Source organism: Notechis scutatus, chromosome 9 (assembly GCF_049901735.1).
Source record: "Notechis scutatus isolate UNSWTSFEM ecotype Mainland chromosome 9, rNotScu1.2, whole genome shotgun sequence".
NCBI lineage: Eukaryota > Metazoa > Chordata > Lepidosauria > Squamata > Elapidae > Notechis > Notechis scutatus.
The window spans coordinates 473,312-494,751 of record NC_142017.1 but is presented as its reverse complement, the minus strand read 5'-3'; the positions used below and the strand labels follow the sequence as shown (position 1 = coordinate 494,751).

Below are 21,440 nucleotides of genomic sequence, written 5' to 3'. Positions count from 1 at the left end.
CGTTCTCTGGCACTCTGTAGTCGATGAAGCAAGGGCGGATTGGCTGTTCCTGCAGTGAAGCAACTTCCGGCTCCGGGACCCGCTGCCGGGACCCGTCTTGCGGACCACGCGGTGCTCGGAGGGGCGATGCGGCCGCTGACGGAGGAGGAGACCCGCGTCCTCTTCGAGAAGCTTGCCCGATAGTACGTGCCGGTGCCGGTGCCCGCGGAAGGCGGAGCCAGCGGCTGGGCTGGGGGGAGGCCGGGCGGGGAGGGCTTGGCAGAGGCTCCGAGGGGGGTGCGGGGGGCTGCTTCGGCCGACCCTGTCTCTTCCCTTCGCAGCGTCGGCGAGAACATCCAGCTGCTGGTGGACCGGCCGGACGGCACCTACTGCTTCCGCCTGCACAAGGACCGCGTCTTCTACCTCAGGTCGGCGGGGCCCGCGAGGCAAAGGAGGGGAGGGGAGGGGAGGGAGGGCGGCTCCGCCTTGTATGTCACCGCCGACAACCCGGGTTGGAAGTGAAGGCTTTGGGGCAACGATTTCAGCGGTTCCTCCAGCATGGAAAGGTTGAGGAGCTGATGTCCATCTAGCCCGGTCCAGCTTTACAGAGGGCCCAAAGGAATAGTGGCTGGCCGGCCCTCCACTTGCCCCACCGGTTTTGAGATTGGCCCACTGAAACCTGGTCCTGGCTCCCCGGTGACTCTCCTCCGTTTTGATTTCCAGCGAGAGACTGCTGAAACTAGCTACAAATATTCCACGGGACAACCTGGTGTCGCTGGGCTCCTGTTTTGGAAAATTCACCAAGACCCAGAAATTCCGGCTCCATATCACTGCTCTGGATTACCTCGCCCCTTATGCCAAGGTAAAGGTGGGCTGATGCTAATTTTATTTCAGAAGCATTTTCTCTGAGAGAGCATTTTTGTCGTGCTCCAAAATGAAAAAGGGAAAGGGCCAAAATGTCAACTGGCTTGCCTTGGGACAGTAACATTTTTACTGCAACGGTCAGTCTAAGAGCAGCGAGGCCTGGAAATGAACCAGCGATAACTGTTGAATTCAGTGCAGGAGGCTTGAAGAGGTCATTTTATCATGCAAGGAACCACTTCTTGAGGCTTTAGAGTTCAGTGGGTCATTCTGTTTCTCTCCTGCAGTACAAAGTCTGGGTGAAGCCTGGGGCAGAGCAGTCTTTCCTTTATGGGAACCACCTCTTGAAATCTGGTCTGGGGCGCATCACTGAGAGCACTGCTCAGTACCAAGGAGTGGTGGTGTATTCTATGGCTGATGTTCCTCTGGTGAGTTGTGCAGGTTTTTGGATTTGGGTGGGTCCTGATACAGAGAAGAGTGGCACTGTTCACGTCACTGGTTTTGTTTCCTGCAGGGATTTGGGGTGGCAGCCAAAACCACCCAGGAGTGTCGAAAAGTGGATCCCATGGCAATTGTAGTATTTCATCAAGCAGATATAGGCGAGTACATACGACACGAGGAGACGCTGACTTAATAAACAGGGCTGAATTCCTCCCACCCTCTCTGGCAGCCTGAAACCTTAAAAACCGCTGTGGTTTGGATTATTTGAGCCCCTTTTTGTGTAACCTGGAAGGACATGTGACCAGTACCAGAGCTTGCTAGTTGGACATCTTGTAAAATTTTGGGATGAAGCTACAATTCCTAGTTTTATTATTTGTTATTCGCAATGTTGTGCTCATGTTGAGCTCTGGGAGCTGATAAAGATGCCATTTCTGTTACTTTTAGCAGAGTGAATGCACTCATTTCCTTTTACATTATTAGTTGGGCAGTTACAGGCATTTCCTAGAAGGTTGCATCTCAAGGCAAAGAAAATTGTGCATATACTCATAAAAGATGTCCCTGTTCTATTTGGATTATATAAGTTGTCTCAACTGTCTTGTAGCATAGTATATTTTTAAATTTCAGTTAATATTTATTTTAATGTAGGCTGATTTTGTTCCTAGTCAATCAGTTCACCTAAAGAGAATTTCTTGGATTTATTATCCTATTAACAAATTTCAGCCTTGAAAATGCTACAAATTACTCACTCCTTGGCTTTATAGCCAGAGGTGGGGCCCAGCTGCTTTGGGGCTTTGCGTTGCATCCTACTGAAGCTTCAGCATTTGGGCTTGTTGCTGGGCTGCATAGCAAAGAGGCTCTTGAGGAAACAGAGCTGAAAGATGCCAGAGAGCACAATGGCAACACTCTGAGCTGCTGACCACCAGTTCATGTAGGTATAGTTGGACTGGAGAAGGTTGAAGTCTGTCCTTGACCTCATTCGAGCAAAGTTGTAGTAATACCGCATGTGGAAGACATTGGCCATCAGCTTGGTAGTACTCTTCTATTTTGGATAAGAAGAAAAAAGGTTCAGATTCAGTTCCTGGCACAAATCATCTTTAGAGGAAAAGGACATCTCCCCTTTTCCCAGTGTTGTGCTATCTCTTCTAAGCTGATGTACAAAGGAAGCTCTGACCCAAACACACCAGAAACCCAGATGCCTGAGAAAAAGTTTGGAATGCCCCATAATGGATTTTCTAGATAGCTAATGAAGATTATTACCTGCTACTTTTATTTCAGGCACTTAAACTAGTTACCTCAATTGCTTCCAGAGTGCCATTGAGTTCCGTCCTCTGGCGCTCAGTTTCTAGATCAAAGCCTTCATAGAAGACCCCGAAGTTGAGATACACTTGCACAGTTCCAAAATGGTTGTATCGATTACTCAGGCACAGCTGGTAGAAGCCTGTAAGGGAGAATTAATCAAGCCTCAAGGACATTTCTTGTGATGCTGCCTGCCCTCAGCTGTGTTGGGTAGGTGATGTATAATAAATGGAGTACCTACAAGGACAGAAGGAAAGCTGTATCCATGGTTAATTCTGCTTTCCCTTTCAAACAGAAGGCTGTCAATCTTTACTAGCAATTTTCTAGTTTCAAGCACAAAAATACTGAAAAATTGGGTGGAGGGGTGAATTGGAATTGGATTTGGTGTTCACCTCTCAGAATTGAGAAAAGGTTATATGAACTAGGATTTCTGCATTTAAAAAACTATAGGGTGGACCCAAATGAGGCTCAAATAGTATGTTGGAGCCATCAAGTGGAGGATAGTTTAAGGGGAGAATCTGCAATAGGAGCTCCAGATAGGTCTTTTTGGAAGAGGTCTGGCAGATGCCATTCCACCAGCCTCTGCTTCTGGCATTCTAGAAACGGGCTTCAATGTACTTGGGGGTGTGGGGGGGGGAGGTGAATTAGGCTCCCTAAACCATGACTAATGAGCCCAAATGTCTTCATAGAAGGTGTCATGCTGCAACAAGCACAGGGTGGCCTGTCTGTGCCACGTGGCACCACAAAAAAGTGACTCATTTAAGAAGCCACCTAGAGGGAGCTTTGCAGAGCCAACAGTGGGGCACCTGTCTCCTGAACCGGGAAGTTGATCTGTCCCCGCACATCCTGGGAAGTGCCGAGGTGGAAGCCACTGGGATCATTCACAGTTGCCAGGATGTGCCTGTCGTGGCCAAGGCCTAAAGTCTTCTGCACCTGGAAGCGAGAGAGACCCAAGTAAAACCATGAAGGACAAACTGGGGCAATGACCCTGTTATGCCCAGATGCCGGCGTCTTCCGGTTGCCTTGCATTGATTCTTAGATCACAGTTCCCCTGCAGGCCCTCTTGCCTGCACAAAGATCCCGGGGGGGAAGGCACAACTTGTATGGCAGGGGAAGAGCACCCCCCCCACAGGCACACTTTCCAAGCAGCATGGAAGCTCAGGGGTGCTGGGAACAGGCGAAGGGATTCCTTGTGTGGGCAGTTTGGGCTGGGTGGTGGAGACATCCACCCCACCCCTTGAGCTCCTGCAGCACAAGAGGCATTGTTGAGATCCAGGCGCTCTGAACCTACAACTCCCTGGCTTCTCCTTTGGCAGGTCTGCTCCACCTGCTTCCAGGCATATGTTGACAAGGATCTCTACAGGATTCCCTGCCCCCTCCCTCTGCTTTGCCTGGAGAAGTCGGGTGTACAAGGGACCCTCCCCCCAGGGTGGCTAGGTCTGTGGGATCCACTAGGGGGGAGAGAGGCTGGGCAGAATCCTGTTGGAATAATTGAGCTTTTCTGCTGTTCACAATGGAGGATTCTTCCTGCTCCACCCAACTCATAGGTCAATGATCGGTGGGCTTCCCCTTTGCCTCCCTCCCCACTGTCACCCACCTCATAGCTGAAGAAGAAGGAGCCATTTCGGTATGCAAACTGCCAGAGGCATTCGATACCACCTGCAGCGATGACAATGGCAAAGTCATACTGGTCCCTCTTGGGGGGGAGAAGCTGCTTGTGGGGCCCCCCTGGCTGCTTCCACTCTTGGCAGTGGGCGAGATTAAGCCCCTGAAGCAAACCCAGGAGCCCCACCATCTGGGACAGGGCAAGCATGTTGGCAAATGGATGCCAGCTGGCCGTGGAGGAACTCAACCTCGCAGCTGGCTGAGCTAATCATTAACTGAGCTGCTCCTGCCCAACACTTGGCTGCCCTGTGCCTGCTAGCTCAGGCGAGCAACCCGGGGCGGGGCGAAAGGGCCCCCTTGGGAAGCTGTGCAGCTGCCAGAGTGAAAAGGCCTTCCTTCTAAGGGTGCCATGTCCAGAGTGGAGAGGCACCATTGGCTCCAGTCCTGGGCCGAGTCTCCCTTTCGTAACATTTTGTGTTGGTGCCGTTATTTGTAGATGCTGGCATATTCTATATAATGTTTTGATTTTTATTCTCTTGCTTTGATTATGTTGGTCTGCAGTTGTTTCTTTTATGATGCTTAATTTGCTGTTGACTGATGTCCTGATTGCTGTAAAACAAGCTGCCCTTATACTGCAAATTACACTATTTTATTACTTATTTTACATAACATATTAAAGGTACAGCAACAGCTAACTCAATACCATTCAAGGCACAGTCTGCCCTCAAATTCAGTTTAGTCCCAGTTTCTTCATTGTTCTCCAGCGGTCCTTGATCATCACAGATGTTCGATCCTTAAAAGGGTAATTTTGAGAAATAGTTTTCCAGTTGCCCTCCCCAAATTTCTCCACGCCTTCCTTGATCCATGCAGACTCCTCTAAAGTCCACTGCAAAAGAAACAATGGAAACCCTCATGAATAAGCAAGGTTGGCAAACCTCATTTGCAGCTTAATTCTGCTGAAGAAAAATTAATAAAAATATTGAAAATGAAAAAAAAAGATTCCCGGGGAACTCTATGTACCCATAACAGTTTTAATTTTACATTAGCCGAAACAAAATCTGTCTATGAGGAGAAGATACAAGCTTTGCCAATTCTGCGAGAGGCTGAAAAAGCTTGAAACTGCAGCAGCCAAAGCAGAGAAGTCCCTCAGCAGCCATTTCCCACACTCCTGCCCTATTAGTGGCAATAATTATCTAAATTTTCCAATTACTTTTAGAGAGAAGAAATGAGCAATTGGTTTTGTTCAGAAGTCTCTGCTTGGGTTAGGTTACATTTACCTTCTTCTTAGTCCCAGAAATGTCGGTGCCAACTGACCACTCTGATTCTGAAAGGAAAAAGGAGGGGGGAAAGCACACACACAGGTTGGCAAGCATAAGTATTGCAAAGAATTTTTCCCCTTTTCAACATATGCAGCCAGTGTTTCTGCCTTGTGTTGTGCCAGGACAACACAACATTGCACCAGAAACACAAGCGGAGAGGATAAACATTCCCTTCAGGTTTAATGGCAGCGTTTAGAGCAATGATGCACTCACGCTGGTCCATGAAGATCTCGTCCTCATCGCTCCAGGATTCCTTCTCTTGCAGAACAGAAAAAGGAGCTTGCTTGGCCTTCCTAAAGCAGAAGACAGCCCCGTTACAGGTGAGCCCCTCCTGGGTTCTGACAGCAGCAGACACATTCAGCCACAGAAGTGCACACCAGCAAACACCAAAGAAGAATGGTTACTCAGTGCAAATACTTCCAAGGCTGCAGCTCTGCACCCTCTCCTAACAGAGACCCAAACGGAGTCGTCAACCCATACCTGGAACCTGGGGGCAATATACTTGGGGGGATCTCTTCGCACTCTGATGACTGGACCTCCAAAGTCACAAGTGGCTTTGCAATCAACTTCCTGGCAGAGGAATGCATGCAATCCAGCATGTTGCTTATAGAGGGATGGTATCTGATCTTCTCTAGGCTGACGTCAGCTTGGATCATGATGTTTCCCATCTTCTGGCGCTTGGCTCTGGGGGAGCCAGAAGGCAAGAGTGGCCCGGAGTAAGTCCAGTCAGTCTTGTCCAGTTGCAAGAATGTCTCCTCGGGGTCTGGGGCATCAGAAAGAATCTTGAAGGCTTCTCTCAGCACAGAAAGCACGTAGAAAGCCGGCTTCAGGCTTGAGGCCCTACAAAACACAGCAACCTCAGAAGCGTATCTGGAAGCTCTGCCAATTTCTATCCAGCTCACGGTCAAGGAGGCCTCTCTAGAGGAGGTCACTGCTGTGCCTCCTTCACCGGGGGAAAATTAAAACGCCCAGGACAGAGAGCAAAGACAACGATCCAATCAAGGAAACGTCTACTTGTGGAGTCACACAATCCTCTCTGGGAAAAGCTGCTTGTCAGCCAGAGTAACTCCCCAAGTGCCATTTCATGCAGCCTGGAAGACCAACAGCTCCCAGATGACAGCACCACAGTGACCCAAAGCGGAGTAACAGTAACAGAAGGACCACAGTCACATTCATCCCCACACTGTTGCATCTCCTGGTATGTTGCACTGCAATATCCTTCAACTCCCAACCAACGGATGAGAGCCCCAAACACAGGCAGGCAGAGACTAAAAGGTAAAGGAATCCGTGCAGAGAGGGAGGAAAGCCCAATGCAGGTTGGCAGTGTTCATTTAGATCCTGCGCTTAAGGAAACGGCCTTTTATATGCCACATAATTCTCTCCCCTCTGTTGCAGGAGACAAGGCCCAGCTGTTCAATTGTAAAGACTTGATGCATTGCTCTAAAGTTACTTTGAATATAGTTTAAATCATCCCCCAAATTAAAAGACCTCCCCAATTTAAATGTTCGCTTATATTTATAGAGTTCCATGAACAAATAGGGTTGCTCTAATGTCCTTTTGCCCAATATTTGCTGTCTGCAGCCCTTGCTACGCGGACTCTCACGCCAGGGAGGACTTACTGGGTAGAGTCGTTGGAAGCCACAGACACGGGGGGCATGGCAGCAGGCTCTGCTGTCCCTGTCGCTCCATCCACCTGTGGGGATGCTTGGGTAGGCTCACCGGCTGCCTCCACGCTGTCCAAAACGTCACCTTCGTCCAGTGCTGGCAAAGATTTTGCTACTGTCTCTCCGGTTCCTGCTCCAGGCTCCGGCCTTCCTCCCGCCTCTGGGGCCTCGTTGAGTTTTCCACTTGCTGCCCCAGAGGTCTCAGGGGCCTCTTCTCCAGCCCCCAAGACAGCCCTTTTCTCCTTGCTAGCTGCTCCTGCTGGGCTCTTCAGACATTCATCACAATGCTTTTTTGCCATCTTAAATAAAAAGCACAAGAGTCACCACGGGGGTTTAATATGGTACAGAATCCAGACATAGTTGCTTTTCCCACAAAAAACTACTACTGTGGGAAAAAAATGGAACTCCCATCTATCTTAATCTCTTGCCATTGGTATAACTTTAAATTATTATTGTTCCTAAATCTCTATCACCAAGTTCAATTTCTACTACTGTTATTTCTAGCATTATGTGACCATTGCAGAAACAATCAAATGAAACTCATTAAGACCGAACTGACCTCAAAAGCAACACTCACCACTAAGAGAAATGGCTCAGAATTGTCCATGTAAGGTTCAAAGAAGAGAAGAATCCGCTGCTGGAATGCTTTGTAGGAGAACTGACAAATGGCTGGATGAGAAGAGTTTTTCTCTTGGATGACGTAATGGAAAGTAGTCTTAATTTGCTAGCCAAGGGAAAGCAGCAGAGATCCACATATTTGCAAAGGCCTATAAGGGACAGCTGACTACCAATCCGCAAGGCTTACCAATAGCCATGAATGGCAGTCTAATGCCTGCTCTCTTCTACCCCTTGAGAGAAGACAGGGATCCGGAAAGCCACTGGCTTTGTGAGGAAAGGAAGGATGCGTCACTGGGACGTATCCAAAATGTTCACCTTGAAGTTTGGGTCCTGTGACATGTGTTCTCTTAAGATTTTGCTGGCATGTTCATATTCTTTGTTCTTAACACAGGTGATAACAGCCTAAAGGGGAAAAGTTGGTCTTTTAGTGGGGTACTATATTACTTCTAGAGCAAATTCCCCAGTGTGCGCCCCTCCTGCTTAAACAGTGACCACTATCTCTACTGAAATTAGTGTCAACAGGAGATGAAAGAGTCATCCTTACAGCCTCTTTTATTCTTCTCTTTAATTCCTCTATTGTTTCCCCACTGATGTGGCATTCCTCTGCGAGCTTCTCCAGAAGGACAAGCACGTTTTCAAGAGGTGTGAGCTCAGTTTCTGAGTCAATGGCCCAATCTAAAGAGAAAAAAAAGACCTGTTACTTTTAAACTATGAGATCTTGGTGCAGATTCATATGCCCGCCCACGGGAAGGTTTGGATAAATGGAATATACATTTAGAAGTACAGATAACACACCCACAAAGGCTTGTCCTCGCTATTTACTATACCACTCTTCTACTCAGCTACGATAGCCCCTGTTCCTCCACTACTACTTCTCTTTACGAGTCCCATTTTTGGAGAAGAGTAGCAGTAGGTTGTCCTTTGGCTGCCTGCCTCCGTGGCTTCTCTCTCAGCAAACGCCGACACTCCCACCTTCCGCTGCCTCTGCTGAGCTTTGGGCGGGAGCGGCTGCTGGGCCGGCTCGAAGGGAGCAGGTGGCGACCCTCCTGCAGGCAGTCCGCCCAGCCTGACGGACAGCCCGATTGAGGCCGTTAGGCTGAGATCGGAGCGGCAAAGGCCACCCCGCCCCAGCGGCCCCGGGACCGAGCAAAGAGGGGCTGCGCCCCCGCTCACCTTCCTCCAGCCTGGACAGGATCTGGATAATCCGCAGCTGGATCCGGAGCGGCTCCTCCAGGGCCAACGGGCGCGCCAGGACGGCTGGGGAACAAGGCAAAGGCGGTCAAGCGCTCCCGCAGGAAGGCCCCGGAGCCCGCCCGGATGTCTGTGCGGGAGCCCCGCGGCTGACCCCTCGCCGCCGGCCTCCCCCGCGATGGGCCTCCCGGGGCGATGGGCCTACCGGTGAGGACGTCGCGCAGCTCCCGAAAGTCCCGGCTGTTCCCGGCCCGGAAAGCCCGCAAGGCCTGGTGGGCGTAGAAGAGGACGGCCCAGCGGTTCGCCTCCGCCTCCAGCTCCATCCTGCGCGCCTCGGCCGCCGCGGCCATCGCGGCCATTCCCGCCCAAGTGAGGCCACCCGCGCGCCGGAAGGCCGGCCGGAAGCTTTCCTCCTCCCGCCTCGGGAGCGCCTTTCCCAGAGTGCTTCGCGGGGCCTCTGGCGCGCAAGCGCACTGAGCGCCTGACGCCGCCTCGGACCCCCCCCTCCCCCAGGGGCGCCAGGCGGAAGGCCCGCCCACACTCAGCCCAGGGATTGGAACCATCCCCAAAGGCGGCCGCCTGGCCTGGCCGCGCGTGGACCTCAGCCCGGAAGGCGCCCTCCTCGAGTCCTGGCGGAGACCCGGGCAGCGGCAGCGAGGACCATTCACCAAGCGGTGTCCCATTGCTGCAGGGCCTGGGAAATGCCACTCAGCCCCGTGTATCCCGGGAGGAAGAAAACAACATGCCGCCCATCTTGATGGGCTCCGGCTTGAACCCCTTTTCCATAGTGGACGATACACCCGCAGCCTCCCACCAGATAAGATCCAGCCAGCAAGGGGGGGGGGCTGCCCCATGCCACTCCAGGGACGCCTCCCCTCCGAGCCCTCAAGCCTCTTGCGGGAAGGTGAAGCACATCAACCAGGGCTCAGCCGGCCCTCTCGCATCACACAAACCTTTTGCTGGAAGGCCCAGTTTTATGTTGGTTTCATAATCGCTGCCATATTCTATATGAGGTTTTGACATTTATTCTCTTGCTTTGATTATGTTGGTCTGCAGTTGTTTTATGATGCTTAATTTGCTGTTGACTAATGCCCTGATTGCTGTAAAACAAGCTGTCCTTATACTGCAAATTACTCAATACAAAATGTTTTATTCTTTAATTTACATAACATATTAAAGGCATGGCAACAGTCAATTCAACACATCTACAGCACAACAACCCAACACATTTAAGGCAGAGTCTGCCCTCACATTCACTTCAATTCCAACTTTTTCATTGTTCTCCAGCGGTCCTTGATCATCACAGGGGTGCGATCCTTAAAAGGATAATTTTGAGAAATAACTTTCCAGCTTCCTTCCCCAAATTTCTCTACACCTTTCTTGATCCACATAGTCTCTTTTGAGGACCACTGCAAAAGAAACAATGGAAACCCTCATGAATAAGCAAGATTGGCAAACCTCATTTGCAGCTTAATTCTGCTGAAGAAAAATTAATAAAAATATAGAAAAAGAAAAAGATTCCCAGGGAACTCTATGTACCCATAACAGTTTTAACTTTATATTGGCCAAAACAAAACCTTAGTCTATGTGGAGATGATACTAGCTTTGCCAATTCTGCGGGAGGCTGAAAAAGCTTGAAACTGCAGCGGCCACAGCAGAGAAGTCCCTCAGCAGCCATTTCCCACATTCCTGCCCTATCAGTAGCAATAATTATCTAGATCAGGGGTCGCCAACCTTTTGACCTCGGGGACCACCAAACTCGTAATTTTAAATCCCGAGGACCACTAATACATTTTTTTTAAAAAAGACAATATATTTAATATAAATTTTTATTTTTTTATATGAAATATACATTTAATATTAAAAAAATAATTTTTATTTTGTACACACACACACACACACAAATGCTTATTTAATTATAACAAAATTGTAAAGGCTTAATCATAACTGGGGCAGAGCAAAGGGAAATGGGGGCCTCTCTCATCCTGGGGGTGGGGGTGGGGGAGGATTTAAGAAGCCACGGCTCCCCCTCAAAGGAAGAAAAGCAGCGCCATCTCATATCTCCCCCAAGTCAGAAGAAACCTCTCCCTCCTTTGCCAGGTGTGGCTGCCTGGAATTGGGGGAGGGAAGGAGGGCCGGGCTCCTAATAACCAGGCAACCCCCCCCCCCACTTCAGCCTCCATATAAGAAGAGGACTCCCCGAGGCTAAGCTCCAGGTTTCTCCCGCTGCTTCCAAGCAGAGAAGGATCCCTCCCTGTGTGGAGGATGAAGGGAGGGGGGGTGTCAAGTCCAGAAAAGCTGGCCTGCACAAACAGCCCGTCTTCCTCAGCGCTCTTTTGGTCTGGGCATTTGGGCTCCCCCCAATCCAATGCCAAAGGAAAGCCAGCCGGGCTTCTCCTTCCCTCCTACCCTTCCCCCCACTCAGTCTTACTTTGGGACAGAGCAGAGCGCACTGGAAACGTGTTGGCTTTTCCAACACACCTTTCCCCGGCACTCGCTCGCAATTCTTCGCATTCCTCCAGGCCTGGCTTGCTGGGGGGGAACAGCAGCCCTGACATCTCTGCTGCCCCCCGCCCATGGAAAAGAAAGCAAGCAGAAACAGCACTCGCTGGGGTGAAAGAGCAGAGATCGGAAGGCACAGGCAACAGAAAGGAGCACTTTTCAAAGGCGGCAGCTTCCATCTTCTCTTGCCTGTGCCTTCCTCGATCTCAGCTCTTCAGCCCCAGCAAGAGCTATGCTTCTGCTTGCTTTTCTTGTGCTTTCCCTGGACAGCGATGGCAGTCCCTACAGCCCGCGGCCATCGAGGAAGAGTCCAGGCCAGGAGAGGCTAACTGGAAGGTGCGGGAGTGCCGCACAAATGCAAATAGTGCAGCGTTCCTGCACCTTCCAGCCATCTCCATTGCCGCTTCAGCCCACCTGTGCCGCCAGCCCCCTCTTGCTGCAATAGCACTATTACCTCGTCCTGCCCGGCAAGGGGTGCGCTGCTTTTTGCAGCTTTGCACTCAAACGCAGGGTGGGAGCCAGTGGGTGGGCAGGCTTTTTGGGGGGGGGTCTTTGGGGGGACATTTCTCTGCGGCCCACCAAAATTTTCTCACGGCCCACCGGTTGGTGACCACTGATCTAGATTGTCCAATTATTTTTAGAAAGATGAAATGAGCAATGAGCAATTTGTCTTGTTTAAAAAAGTCTCTGCTTGGGTTAGGTTACATTTACCTTCTTCTTAGCCCCAGAAGTGCTGGTACCAACTGACAACTCTGATTCTGAAAAGAATGAAAAAGAAATTAGCACCTTTGCAGAGGTTGAAAGGCACAACTATTACCTGGGGGATTATTTCTGCTATACACAGCCCCAGTGCTTCTGCCTTCCTGACTCAGATTTCAGGTGGTTTTGCCAGGAAAACATTACACCAGAAACGCAAGATAGATGGGTATTGCCTTCCAGGTGCAGAGAGGCTGCCCCACTCCTTTGAAGGACTCCCCTTCTGCCTCTCTAAGGCTTTAGCTGTCCCCCTTTGGCAACCTCCATTCCCCCACACTCTCCCCAATAAGCAGGCGGCGCCTGGCCAAGGTGGCCTTTCTGCTGGCTTAGAAGAAATAAGGCTGAGGCTCTAAACTTGAGACCCACAAGGCCCAGCTTTTCCCAGAAGCCTCCACTCACGCTGGTCCATGAAGATCTCGTCCTCATCGCTCCAGGATTCCTTCTCTTCCTGCAGAGCAGAAAGAGCTGCTTGCTTGGCCTTCCTGAAGCAGAAAAGAAATCCCCGTTACAGGTGAGCCCCTCCTGGGCTCTGAGAGCATCAAAACGCTTTCAGCCACAGAGGTGCAAACATCCAGGGGAAGTTGTTCTTATCCCAAATCACAACAGGAGTTCAAAAATAAGTTCCTTCAATCATCCTGATCCTCACCCAAAGTGGAATAACTCTGCTTGGGCACATCCCTCCCCCTTTAGGGAAATGACTATGGCCACACCCTGCAAATTCCCCAGATCTGCAAGAACAGGCACTCAGTGCCAGCATTTCCAAGACTGCAGCTTTGCCACCACTCCTAAAAGAGACCCAAACGGAGTCCTCCATACCTGGAACATGGGCGCAAGGCATTTGGAAGGATCTCTTCACACTCTGATGACTGGACCTCCAAAGTCATAAGTGGCTTCATGGCCAAATGCCTGGCAGGGGAATGCTTGAAATGCTTCTCTTTTCCAACCTGCATGTCACCTATAGAGGACGGGGAACCGTTCGCCTTCGGGTTGACATCACATTGGACAGCAACATTATGTATCTTCTGGCGCTTGGCTCTGGGGGAGCCAGAAGGCAAGAGTGGCCCGGAGTAAGTCCAGTCAGTCTTGTCCAGTTGCAAGAATGTCTCCTCGGGGTCTGGGGCATCAGAAAGAATCTTGAAGGCTTCTCTCAGCACAGAAAGCACGTAGAAAGCCGGCTTCAGGCTTGAGGCCCTACAAAACACAGCAACCTCAGAAGCGTATCTGGAAGCTCTGCCAATTTCTATCCAGCTCACGGTCAAGGAGGCCTCTCTAGAGGAGGTCACTGCTGTGCCTCCTTCACCGGGGGAAAATTAAAACGCCCAGGACAGAGAGCAAAGACAACGATCCAATCAAGGAAACGTCTACTTGTGGAGTCACACAATCCTCTCTGGGAAAAGCTGCTTGTCAGCCAGAGTAACTCCCCAAGTGCCATTTCATGCAGCCTGGAAGACCAACAGCTCCCAGATGACAGCACCACAGTGACCCAAAGCGGAGTAACAGTAACAGAAGGACCACAGTCACATTCATCCCCACACTGTTGCATCTCCTGGTATGTTGCACTGCAAGATCCTTCAACTCCCAACCAACGGATGAGAGCCCCAAACACAGGCAGGCAGAGACTAAAAGGTAAAGGAATCCGTGCAGAGAGGGAGGAAAGCCCAATGCAGGTTGGCAGTGTTCATTTAGATCCTGCGCTTAAGGAAACGGCCTTTTATATGCCACATAATTCTCTCCCCTCTGTTGCAGGAGACAAGGCCCAGCTGTTCAATTGTAAAGACTTGATGCATTGCTCTAAAGTTACTTTGAATATAGTTTAAATCATCCCCCAAATTAAAAGACCTCCCCAATTTAAATGTTCGCTTATATTTATAGAGTTCCATGAACAAATAGGGTTGCTCTAATGTCCTTTTGCCCAATATTTGCTGTCTGCAGCCCTTGCTACGCGGACTCTCACGCCAGGGAGGACTTACTGGGTAGAGTCGTTGGAAGCCACAGACACGGGGGGCATGGCAGCAGGCTCTGCTGTCCCTGTCGCTCCATCCACCTGTGGGGATGCTTGGGTAGGCTCACCGGCTGCCTCCACGCTGTCCAAAACGTCACCTTCGTCCAGTGCTGGCAAAGATTTTGCTACTGTCTCTCCGGTTCCTGCTCCAGGCTCCGGCCTTCCTCCCGCCTCTGGGGCCTCGTTGAGTTTTCCACTTGCTGCCCCAGAGGTCTCAGGGGCCTCTTCTGCAGCCCCCAAGACAGCCCTTTTCTCCTTGCTAGCTGCTCCTGCTGGGCTCTTCAGACGTTCATCACAATGCTTTTTTGCCATCTTAAATAAAAAGCACAAGAGTCACCACGGGGGTTTTAATATGGTACAGAATCCAGACATAGTTGCTTTTCCCACAAAAAACTACTACTGTGGGAAAAAAATGGAACTCCCATCTATCTTAATCTCTTGCCATTGGTATAACTTTAAATTATTATTGTTCCTAAATCTCTATCACCAAGTTCAATTTCTACTACTGTTATTTGTAGTACTCTATTTTGTTATTGTATTTCTTTCCTTTTTAAACCTTTCCATTTCCTTCAAGACTTTAACCAATCTCAATCCATATATATGTTTTTGTGTTAACTATTAGATGTTGGACATGTATCTATGATCACATTAGTTAGATTGAAGTGCTGCAATGGCCATTGCAGAAATAATCAAATTAAACTCATTAAGACCAAACTGGCGTGAAAAGCAACACTCACCACTAAGAGAAATGGCTCAGAATCGTCCAAGTAAGATTTAAAGACGAGAAAAATCCGTTGCTGGAAAACTTTGCAGGACAAATTAGAGATGGCTGGATGAGATGGGTTTTTCTTTCGGATGATGTGATTCAAAATTACAGACATTTGCTAAGCCAGGAAAAGAAGCAAAAATCAGGATCTCTGAAACGGGCTAGAAGGGGGAGCTGACTGCGAATCAGATGCAATCCGCAATGCTCAGAAACAACCAGAGACACATATGGCAGCCAAGTGTCTGATCTCCCTTGCCCCTTCACTGGAGATAGGGGAACCTTTCCCAGGCACCCTAGAAAGCCACTGGCTTTGTGAGGAAAGGATGCGTCACCGGGACATATCCAAAAATTTCACCTTGCAGTTTGGATCCTGTGACATGTGTTCCCTTAAGATTTTGCTGGCATGTTCATATTCTTTGTTCTTAACACAGGTGATAACAGCCTGAAGCAAAAAATAAAAATAAAAATGCAAGCACACCTTTTGCTACTTTCTAAATAAAGTGTTTGCTGGAAAGGTTTTACATGACCGCCAGCTAAACCTTTCTCCAATTCCAAACCCCATGATGGAAACTAAGTGGAGATTGGGCCCATGGTAGCTGCCCTGCTTCCATTTTAGGAGTCTTGCTCTGAACATCCAAGGCCGACTCTCTTGTGTTTTCACAACTTGATTTTCATCATCTGAGAGCATCCGGCCTTCCTATTCTTTTCTCAAAGTGACAAGAGTTTTGTGGCTATTAAATCCATACAACGCAAGTGAGTGACATTTGTAAATATAGTTAACAGTTTTGAACTGGGAAAAAGAGAAAGGGAAAATTGTTTTTTTTAGCAGGGAACTATATTACTTCTAGAAGAAATCCCCAAGTGTGCCCCCTCCTTCTGCTTAAAAAGAGTGACCACTATCTCCACTGAAATTAGTGTCAACAGGAGATGAAAGAGTCATCCTTACAGCCTCTTTTATTCTTCTCTTTAATTCCTCTATTATTTCCCCACTGATGCGGCATTCCTCTCCGAGCTTCTCCAGAAGGACAAGCACGTTTTCAAGAGGTGTGAGCTCAGTTTCTGAGTCAATGGGCCAATCTAAAGTTAAAAAAAAAAAAAAAAAAAAAGCTTGTTACTTTTAAACTATGATAGCTCAGTGCACATTCATATACCCGCCCATACGCTTGGATTAAAGGGAATTTTCCTTTAGAAGTACAGATGCATTCTTCAATTACTGCATGAATATTGGTAGAATAACCATTTTTAAAGCAGTACAACATATGATCCTGCAATTGAAAGGGATCACTGAATCCACCACAATTTATCTCCAGCTCAATGCAGAAAGTCATGAGAAGGGGCTGTCCAGTCTCAGCTGGGCATGGCTTGCATATAGGAAGGAACTCACTAGCTCCTTCAGACACCGGTTCTAATGTTAAGCAATTCTTATTATTACAGAGACTTTGTTTAAAATGTTTACATAGCTCGACAGCTCCAATCAAAAATCAGATTTTCCCTGCCCCTCATCAATGTAAGAAATAAGTAAATTCAAAAATAAAATGGTATATAAGATGCTTAAAGGTTTCACAAATGGGGGTTGGACGAGATGACCCTTCCAATTCTGTTAATCTGTTATCAAATGAAATATATTTCCCTGTATCTACATGCTTTGCTTTTATACTTTTGACATGCTCCATTGTAAAGCTTTTTTATATTTTTATGTTATGTATAATATGCCTTTTATATTATGTTTTTTTTTGGGGGGGGGGGGTTGTTATAAAATAGTAGTATAAGATGAAACTGTAAAATTGTATCTTCAGAAGTTAGAAAGAGGCCCTGATGAGGGATGCTACATTCCTTAATGCTAAGGAAAGATGCCATGTAGGCAGGCAGCCAAATTAAGAGGTATGGATGCATCCTGGAAGGAGATAATTCTCCCTGGAGACATCCTAGGATTAGCTACAACACCTGAGAGCATATCCAATGAGTCTGAACTTGGGAGGGAATGAGTGTCAAGAAGGAGGGAACTTGGGTGAGGAGATGAAACTGTATAGTATGTTTTGGAATTCAAAGGTGTGGCTTTTGATTTGAACCTGTTTGTTGAGGTTCTGAAGACCTCACTGTCACTTTGCAAACCTGTTATTTCTTTTTAATAAATCCTCTTTGTTTTTAACGATCCAAATTTTTTTTTGTTGGCTTTTAGTTATTTCCAACACCAAAACCAATTTGCCCCCTTTTTGAGGGATCCTTGGTGTCCTCTGAGCTTGGTTGTTGCAGACATTAAATTCCCAAACTAGGTAATATCATAAGAGCTATTAATTAGCACTGAAAAAAAACCAAGCTGGGAGAGCACCAAGGGCCCCTGATTTCTACCCTCACCCAAACACATTCTCCTTTATCTGAGACCTCTTTAACATTAGGGTGAAATCTAATTTTCTGTCCACTTAATAAAATTATTCCATGTCTTGGATTCTAGATCTTTACTCTCCCATCTACTCATCTTGGACAAAACAATGACAGGTTTTTCAGCCTCTCTTCGTAAGGATACGTTTCTAGTCCCTGCTTCGACCCCTTTTTAAAAGAAAACGCGCCTCCGCCGGGCGCACAGCCACCCCGGCCCAGCGGCCCCGGGCAAAGAGGGGCTGCGCCCCCGCTCACCTTCCTCCAGCCTGGACAGGATCTGGATAATCCGCAGCTGGATCCGGAGCGGCTCCTCCAGGGCCACCGGCCGCGCCAGGACGGCTGGGGAACAAGGCAGAGGCGGTCAAGCGCTCCCGCAGGAAGGCCCCGGAGCCCGCCCGGATGTCTGTGCGGGAGCCCCGCGGCTGACCCCTCGCCGCGGGGCCTCCCCCGCGACGGGCCTCCCGGGGCGATGGGCCTACCGGTGAGGACGTCGCGCAGCTCCCGAAAGTCCCGGCTGTTCCCGGCCCGGAAAGCCCGCAAGGCCTGGTGGGCGTAGAAGAGGACGGCCCAGCGGTTCGCCTCCGCCTCCAGCTCCATCCTGCGCGCCTCCGCCGCCTCCTCGGCCGCCGCGGCCATTCCCGCCCAAGTGAGGCCACCCGCGCGCCGGAAGGCCGGCCGGAAGCTTTCTTCCTCCCGCCTCGGGAGCGCCTCTCCCAGAGTGCTTCGCGGGGGCTCTGGGGCGCAAGCGCACTGAGCGCCTGAGGCCGCCCCGCCCGGGCTAGACCCCTCGAGGGCGCCGGGACTTTGATGGGGCGGCCGCTTCCCTGCGCCCGGTTCCCCTCCCGGGTCAGGGCAGGGCCAGGGTGCTGCCGCGAGTAGCCGGGCTCGCCCTGCCCGGGAAGCCGGGGGACGCTGCCTAAGGACCGGCTGGCCTGAGCGCGAGGCCTCTCTGGGCCGGGCTTCGGCCTGGGCCCCTTCGGCAACCGAGCGGGACTCAGCGGGGTTGTGTGGCCTCTTTGGGGGTGGCTGGCGATTCGCGGCGCCTCCCGGGACTCTGGATTGGGGGAGCGAGTGGCTCCCGCGGGCCCTCGCTCCACTCGGGGCAAGCAGCGAGATTCAGGGTCAAGGGGGCCGCGGTTTGCGCCGTTGGGGGTCTCTGGGGTGCTGGGGGCGGGCCCGGCTGTTGCCGCTGGGCGGAGCTTTGCCTGCGCCCCCACTTGGCCTTCCGCCTCAGAGGGGCTGCATCGCCCGGAGGGCGTCCGAGAGCTACTGGCAGCGAGCCTTGGCAGGGCGCAGCGCCCGGGCCCTCCCCGGGCCTGGCATGAGGGTCAGCCAAGCGTTCTTTTCTCCGTTCGCCTTGCCAGGAGGCAGGAACAAAATTACGGCCGTTCCGGCTGCACAGGATCCGTGGTTCCAAAAGATCGTGCAGGCTGGCAACATTCCCCACTGATGCTCCTTCCACAGCTGGGAAAGCATTCGACCCTCACTCTTGTTACCAACTTCTGATGGGACCAGCATTGCTGCTGTGCTCTTGGAGGGGATGTGGAAGCAAAAGGAAAGTTAAAAATGGTTCTTCCAAGTGGCAACTAGTTGGGCTCGGGAAAGCTGGGTCCCTGCTGGTTGGCCACTTGGGATGCCATGCCAGGGAGCCTTTCAGGCCTGTGTCCTGCCAGGACTGCCATTTGGTGTTTATGTCTTCCGCTTTACCACATTTGGGAGCAGAATATGCACAGGGAAGGAGCTTGGGATGCCCCAGGTCAAGGCAAGGCTTTTGGGACCCCAGGAGAGGAAGCAATCCTCTGCAACTGGATGTGCCACAGGAACCATCAAATGGGCTGAAACAAATGGGTGCTGCTCTGTTCTAAAAGGAGATACGGGGGTCAACCTCTGGTGTGTTCCTGCCGCTCACCTGGGGCCCACCTCACCTGCAGCAGGGACTGCTTCCTGGTCTATACAGGGTGGAGGGGGGGCAGAGGTTTTTTCACACAAACATAACTGAGTAGAAGCAGATCCCAGAGGAGGAGGGCAGCAGCCCTGGTTTTTGTGCTCTGTACTGGACAGAGTCTACTCAGTTATGTTCAGCCCCCCCCATAGCTACAGACCTGACCACAGCATGGGTAACTTTTGTGGTGCACTAATAAAAGCATTTGCTGTTCTTCCTACAAAATCTGCCTATATGTGGCTATCAGGGAAACATCTCCTCAGAGCAAGGGACTCTGTGTTCCCCTTCCCCCAAAGGGATGTTCTGCGGTTAGAGCACAAGTCATGTCCATGTGATAAAACTAGTTTCACAAACCTGTTCCTGTGCCCAAGGTGAACCAGTTGTGTTTGTGAAGGATTTCACCATTTTAAAATGGAAACGAAATGCTGCCAATGCCCTTTCAATTATCTGTAATGCTAAATCATTGGGAGCTAATGGATGATTGTGATGGTTTTCCTTTTGGCAGCAGATTCTTTTCCAGATAAGGGCTGCACAGACAGAGGGGTAGTTTTCTTTCATGTTATAGTCTTGGGAATATTGATAGTATCAGGATGGTAAGCAAGTAAAATCATAATGATACACCCCACCCGCAGAAAGCTTGCCCATCTTATTCTGATCTGATACATACAAATCACACAAGACTTTTAGAAAGACTTCAAGACCAGGTTTAATCTGCTTTTCTTCCCCTCCCTCCTTCCCACTCTCTGGAAATGCTTCTCTCAGTGGCCAAAGGCTAAGAGGGGCAGGATGTGGCTCATCTCGTCGAATTCAGCCTTCGACTTGGGTCCTGCTTCCCGATTCACCCTCTCCTTCCTGGCCACCACATTCTGCTGCTATCCCAGCTTGCCCTTGCCGATACTGACAGGACTGACTTCAGGCTTAGCTCCGAGTCAACCTGTGGATCCTCCATGGGATGCCCAACCCTTTTTTTATCCTGGGCTTATCTGGTGGGGGGCTGGATGCTCGCTGTACTGTCAGCTTAGTTCCCCTTGTCGTCTTGCCTATTTCAGGCTGGGATTTGCCAGCAACAGTCCCAGGCCAAGCACAGCAAAATTTTGGAAAGATCTCCAAGGACTCCACCTTCCTAAAACTCCACCTCTCATGTTGGGCATCCTTCGCTATTGTTAGCTCTTCGATGTAGGCCAGATGAAGAAGCAGACCTGCTGGGGATTCTCCATAGAATAATACAGTCCAATAATTGGTAGATAATTGAAAATCGCATTTGTGTTTTTAAACTTTATTAAAACTTCAAGATATTGAACTGAAGGAGGACAACTAGGGGGCAAGCCCCTATCAGATGTCAGTATTCCTCCATTGTTTACACTTTCAGCAGAACTAACATTGCTTGGTAGGGGCTGTGTTTCTCCTGCACACATCCACCACCACCTTTGTATCCAGTGGCTATTCAGGGAAAGGAAGTGGGAGTTAATTTGTTCAGTGTCTCCTGGGCATTAAGGAAACTCCCTCAGTCATTCACTGCAGGAGGAGGAGGAGGAAATGCCAGGAAACCATTCAGAGGAGGGCAAGCGGAAAATTAAGGGAAAGTGAGCAAAGGCACTTTCATGCCATTTAGGAAAAAGGATAGCATTTAAAAAGAGGAAGTTGATTTTTCACCTTCCACCTATAAGTACCAGATGCTGAGTTTACATTGTGGGGATTATTGCAGGCAACTCAACTCTGGTCAAAGTTAATATTTCCATTAAATGTATGTAGCTTATGAGTAATTTTTAACAGGATGATAAATTGTTTATGACAGTTTTAACAGTACTGTAGAACTTGCATTTTAAAGGGAAGAATGTAGAAAAGATGCATGATTTTATGATCACAGTGACAACTTCCCTTGTGTTTGAGAAAAACGTTCTCCATATTACAATATAAAGACCTCACTGCCTGTCAGCCTTCAAGTAGTTTTCTTGACATCTTTTGTTGCTTGATTCTTGTTGGCTGCCATAGAAATGAGGGCAACCTTTCCCTCCCAAATTTGGCATTTGGAAGGGAAAGGTTGCTGGAGTGCGAAGACATTACTGTCTGAACTAATAAGGAGGGGATGCTTTCCTGCTTACTGCGCAACTGCATAGAC

The 21,440-nt window shown here is 49.6% G+C and overlaps 4 protein-coding genes across 6 annotated transcripts; 1 reads left to right on the top strand and 3 right to left on the bottom strand.

Moving 5' to 3' along the window:
- Window positions 1–4: 4 nt before the first annotated feature.
- Window positions 5–1,718, top strand: NIP7 (nucleolar pre-rRNA processing protein NIP7). Its single transcript, XM_026684833.2, has 5 exons — window positions 5–182; window positions 321–407; window positions 703–841; window positions 1,128–1,268; window positions 1,355–1,718. Exons 1-5 carry the CDS (start codon window positions 127–129, stop codon window positions 1,472–1,474), a joined length of 543 nt encoding a protein of 180 aa, XP_026540618.1. The 5' UTR covers window positions 5–126; the 3' UTR covers window positions 1,475–1,718.
- Window positions 1,719–1,891: 173 nt separating this feature from the next.
- Window positions 1,892–4,520, bottom strand: TMED6 (transmembrane p24 trafficking protein 6). Its single transcript, XM_026684831.2, has 4 exons — window positions 4,175–4,520; window positions 3,384–3,510; window positions 2,574–2,719; window positions 1,892–2,320 (listed from the first exon to the last, which is right to left on the bottom strand). The coding sequence occupies exons 1-4, from the start codon at window positions 4,388–4,390 to the stop codon at window positions 2,096–2,098; spliced, it is 714 nt and encodes a 237-aa protein (XP_026540616.1). The 5' UTR covers window positions 4,391–4,520; the 3' UTR covers window positions 1,892–2,095.
- A 295-nt stretch (window positions 4,521–4,815) lies between these two features.
- LOC113423435 (telomeric repeat-binding factor 2) lies at window positions 4,816–9,416 on the bottom strand. 2 transcript variants are annotated; one of them, XM_087971333.1, is made up of 10 exons: window positions 9,180–9,416; window positions 8,957–9,040; window positions 8,328–8,458; window positions 8,099–8,185; window positions 7,743–7,889; window positions 7,121–7,464; window positions 5,982–6,341; window positions 5,715–5,794; window positions 5,460–5,506; window positions 4,816–5,068 (listed from the first exon to the last, which is right to left on the bottom strand). In XM_087971333.1, exons 1-10 carry the CDS (start codon window positions 9,331–9,333, stop codon window positions 4,913–4,915), a joined length of 1,590 nt encoding a protein of 529 aa, XP_087827459.1. In that variant the 5' UTR covers window positions 9,334–9,416; the 3' UTR covers window positions 4,816–4,912. The 2 variants fall into 2 exon arrangements, 1 of the variants encoding a protein (XP_087827459.1); XR_015750594.1 differs by having other exon boundaries at window positions 4,964–5,068; window positions 5,393–5,506.
- Window positions 9,417–10,104: 688 nt separating this feature from the next.
- Window positions 10,105–18,537, bottom strand: LOC113431260 (telomeric repeat-binding factor 2-like). Of its 2 annotated transcripts, XM_087971331.1 has the most exons (10): window positions 17,859–18,537; window positions 17,635–17,718; window positions 15,947–16,077; window positions 15,356–15,442; window positions 14,972–15,118; window positions 14,203–14,546; window positions 13,049–13,423; window positions 12,632–12,714; window positions 12,188–12,234; window positions 10,105–10,383 (listed from the first exon to the last, which is right to left on the bottom strand). In XM_087971331.1, the coding sequence occupies exons 1-10, from the start codon at window positions 18,013–18,015 to the stop codon at window positions 10,228–10,230; spliced, it is 1,611 nt and encodes a 536-aa protein (XP_087827457.1). In that variant the 5' UTR covers window positions 18,016–18,537; the 3' UTR covers window positions 10,105–10,227. The 2 variants fall into 2 exon arrangements, with proteins under 2 accessions (XP_087827457.1, XP_087827458.1); XM_087971332.1 differs by lacking the exons at window positions 14,972–15,118; window positions 15,356–15,442 and having other exon boundaries at window positions 17,859–18,083.
- Between the last annotated feature and the right edge of the window lie 2,903 nt (window positions 18,538–21,440).

Excerpts from the sequence above, each read along its gene's own strand:
- NIP7 (XM_026684833.2), top strand. The coding sequence starts at position 127 with ATGCGGCCGCTGACGGAGGAGGAGACCCGCGTCCTCTTCGAGAAGCTT. Across the intron at positions 842-1,127 it reads ACCTCGCCCCTTATGCCAAG|TACAAAGTCTGGGTGAAGCC; the intron begins GTAAAGGTGGGC and ends TCTCTCCTGCAG. Across the intron at positions 1,269-1,354 it reads CTATGGCTGATGTTCCTCTG|GGATTTGGGGTGGCAGCCAA; the intron begins GTGAGTTGTGCA and ends TGTTTCCTGCAG.
- TMED6 (XM_026684831.2), bottom strand. The coding sequence starts at position 4,390 with ATGCTTGCCCTGTCCCAGATGGTGGGGCTCCTGGGTTTGCTTCAGGGG. Across the intron at positions 3,511-4,174 it reads CCTTCTTCTTCAGCTATGAG|GTGCAGAAGACTTTAGGCCT; the intron begins GTGGGTGACAGT and ends TCTCGCTTCCAG. Across the intron at positions 2,321-2,573 it reads GCACTCTGGAAGCAATTGAG|AAGAGTACTACCAAGCTGAT; the intron begins GTAACTAGTTTA and ends TATCCAAAATAG.
- LOC113423435 (XM_087971333.1), bottom strand. The coding sequence starts at position 9,333 with ATGGCCGCGATGGCCGCGGCGGCCGAGGCGCGCAGGATGGAGCTGGAG. Across the intron at positions 8,459-8,956 it reads CCTGTCCAGGCTGGAGGAAG|ATTGGGCCATTGACTCAGAA; the intron begins GTGAGCGGGGGC and ends TTTTCTCTTTAG. Across the intron at positions 8,186-8,327 it reads AGAGAAGAATAAAAGAGGCT|GCTGTTATCACCTGTGTTAA; the intron begins GTAAGGATGACT and ends TTTCCCCTTTAG.
- LOC113431260 (XM_087971331.1), bottom strand. The coding sequence starts at position 18,015 with ATGGCCGCGGCGGCCGAGGAGGCGGCGGAGGCGCGCAGGATGGAGCTG. Across the intron at positions 17,719-17,858 it reads GCTGCGCGACGTCCTCACCG|CCGTCCTGGCGCGGCCGGTG; the intron begins GTAGGCCCATCG and ends CTTGTTCCCCAG. Across the intron at positions 13,424-14,202 it reads GCTTCCAACGACTCTACCCA|GGCCTCAAGCCTGAAGCCGG; the intron begins GTAAGTCCTCCC and ends TGTGTTTTGTAG.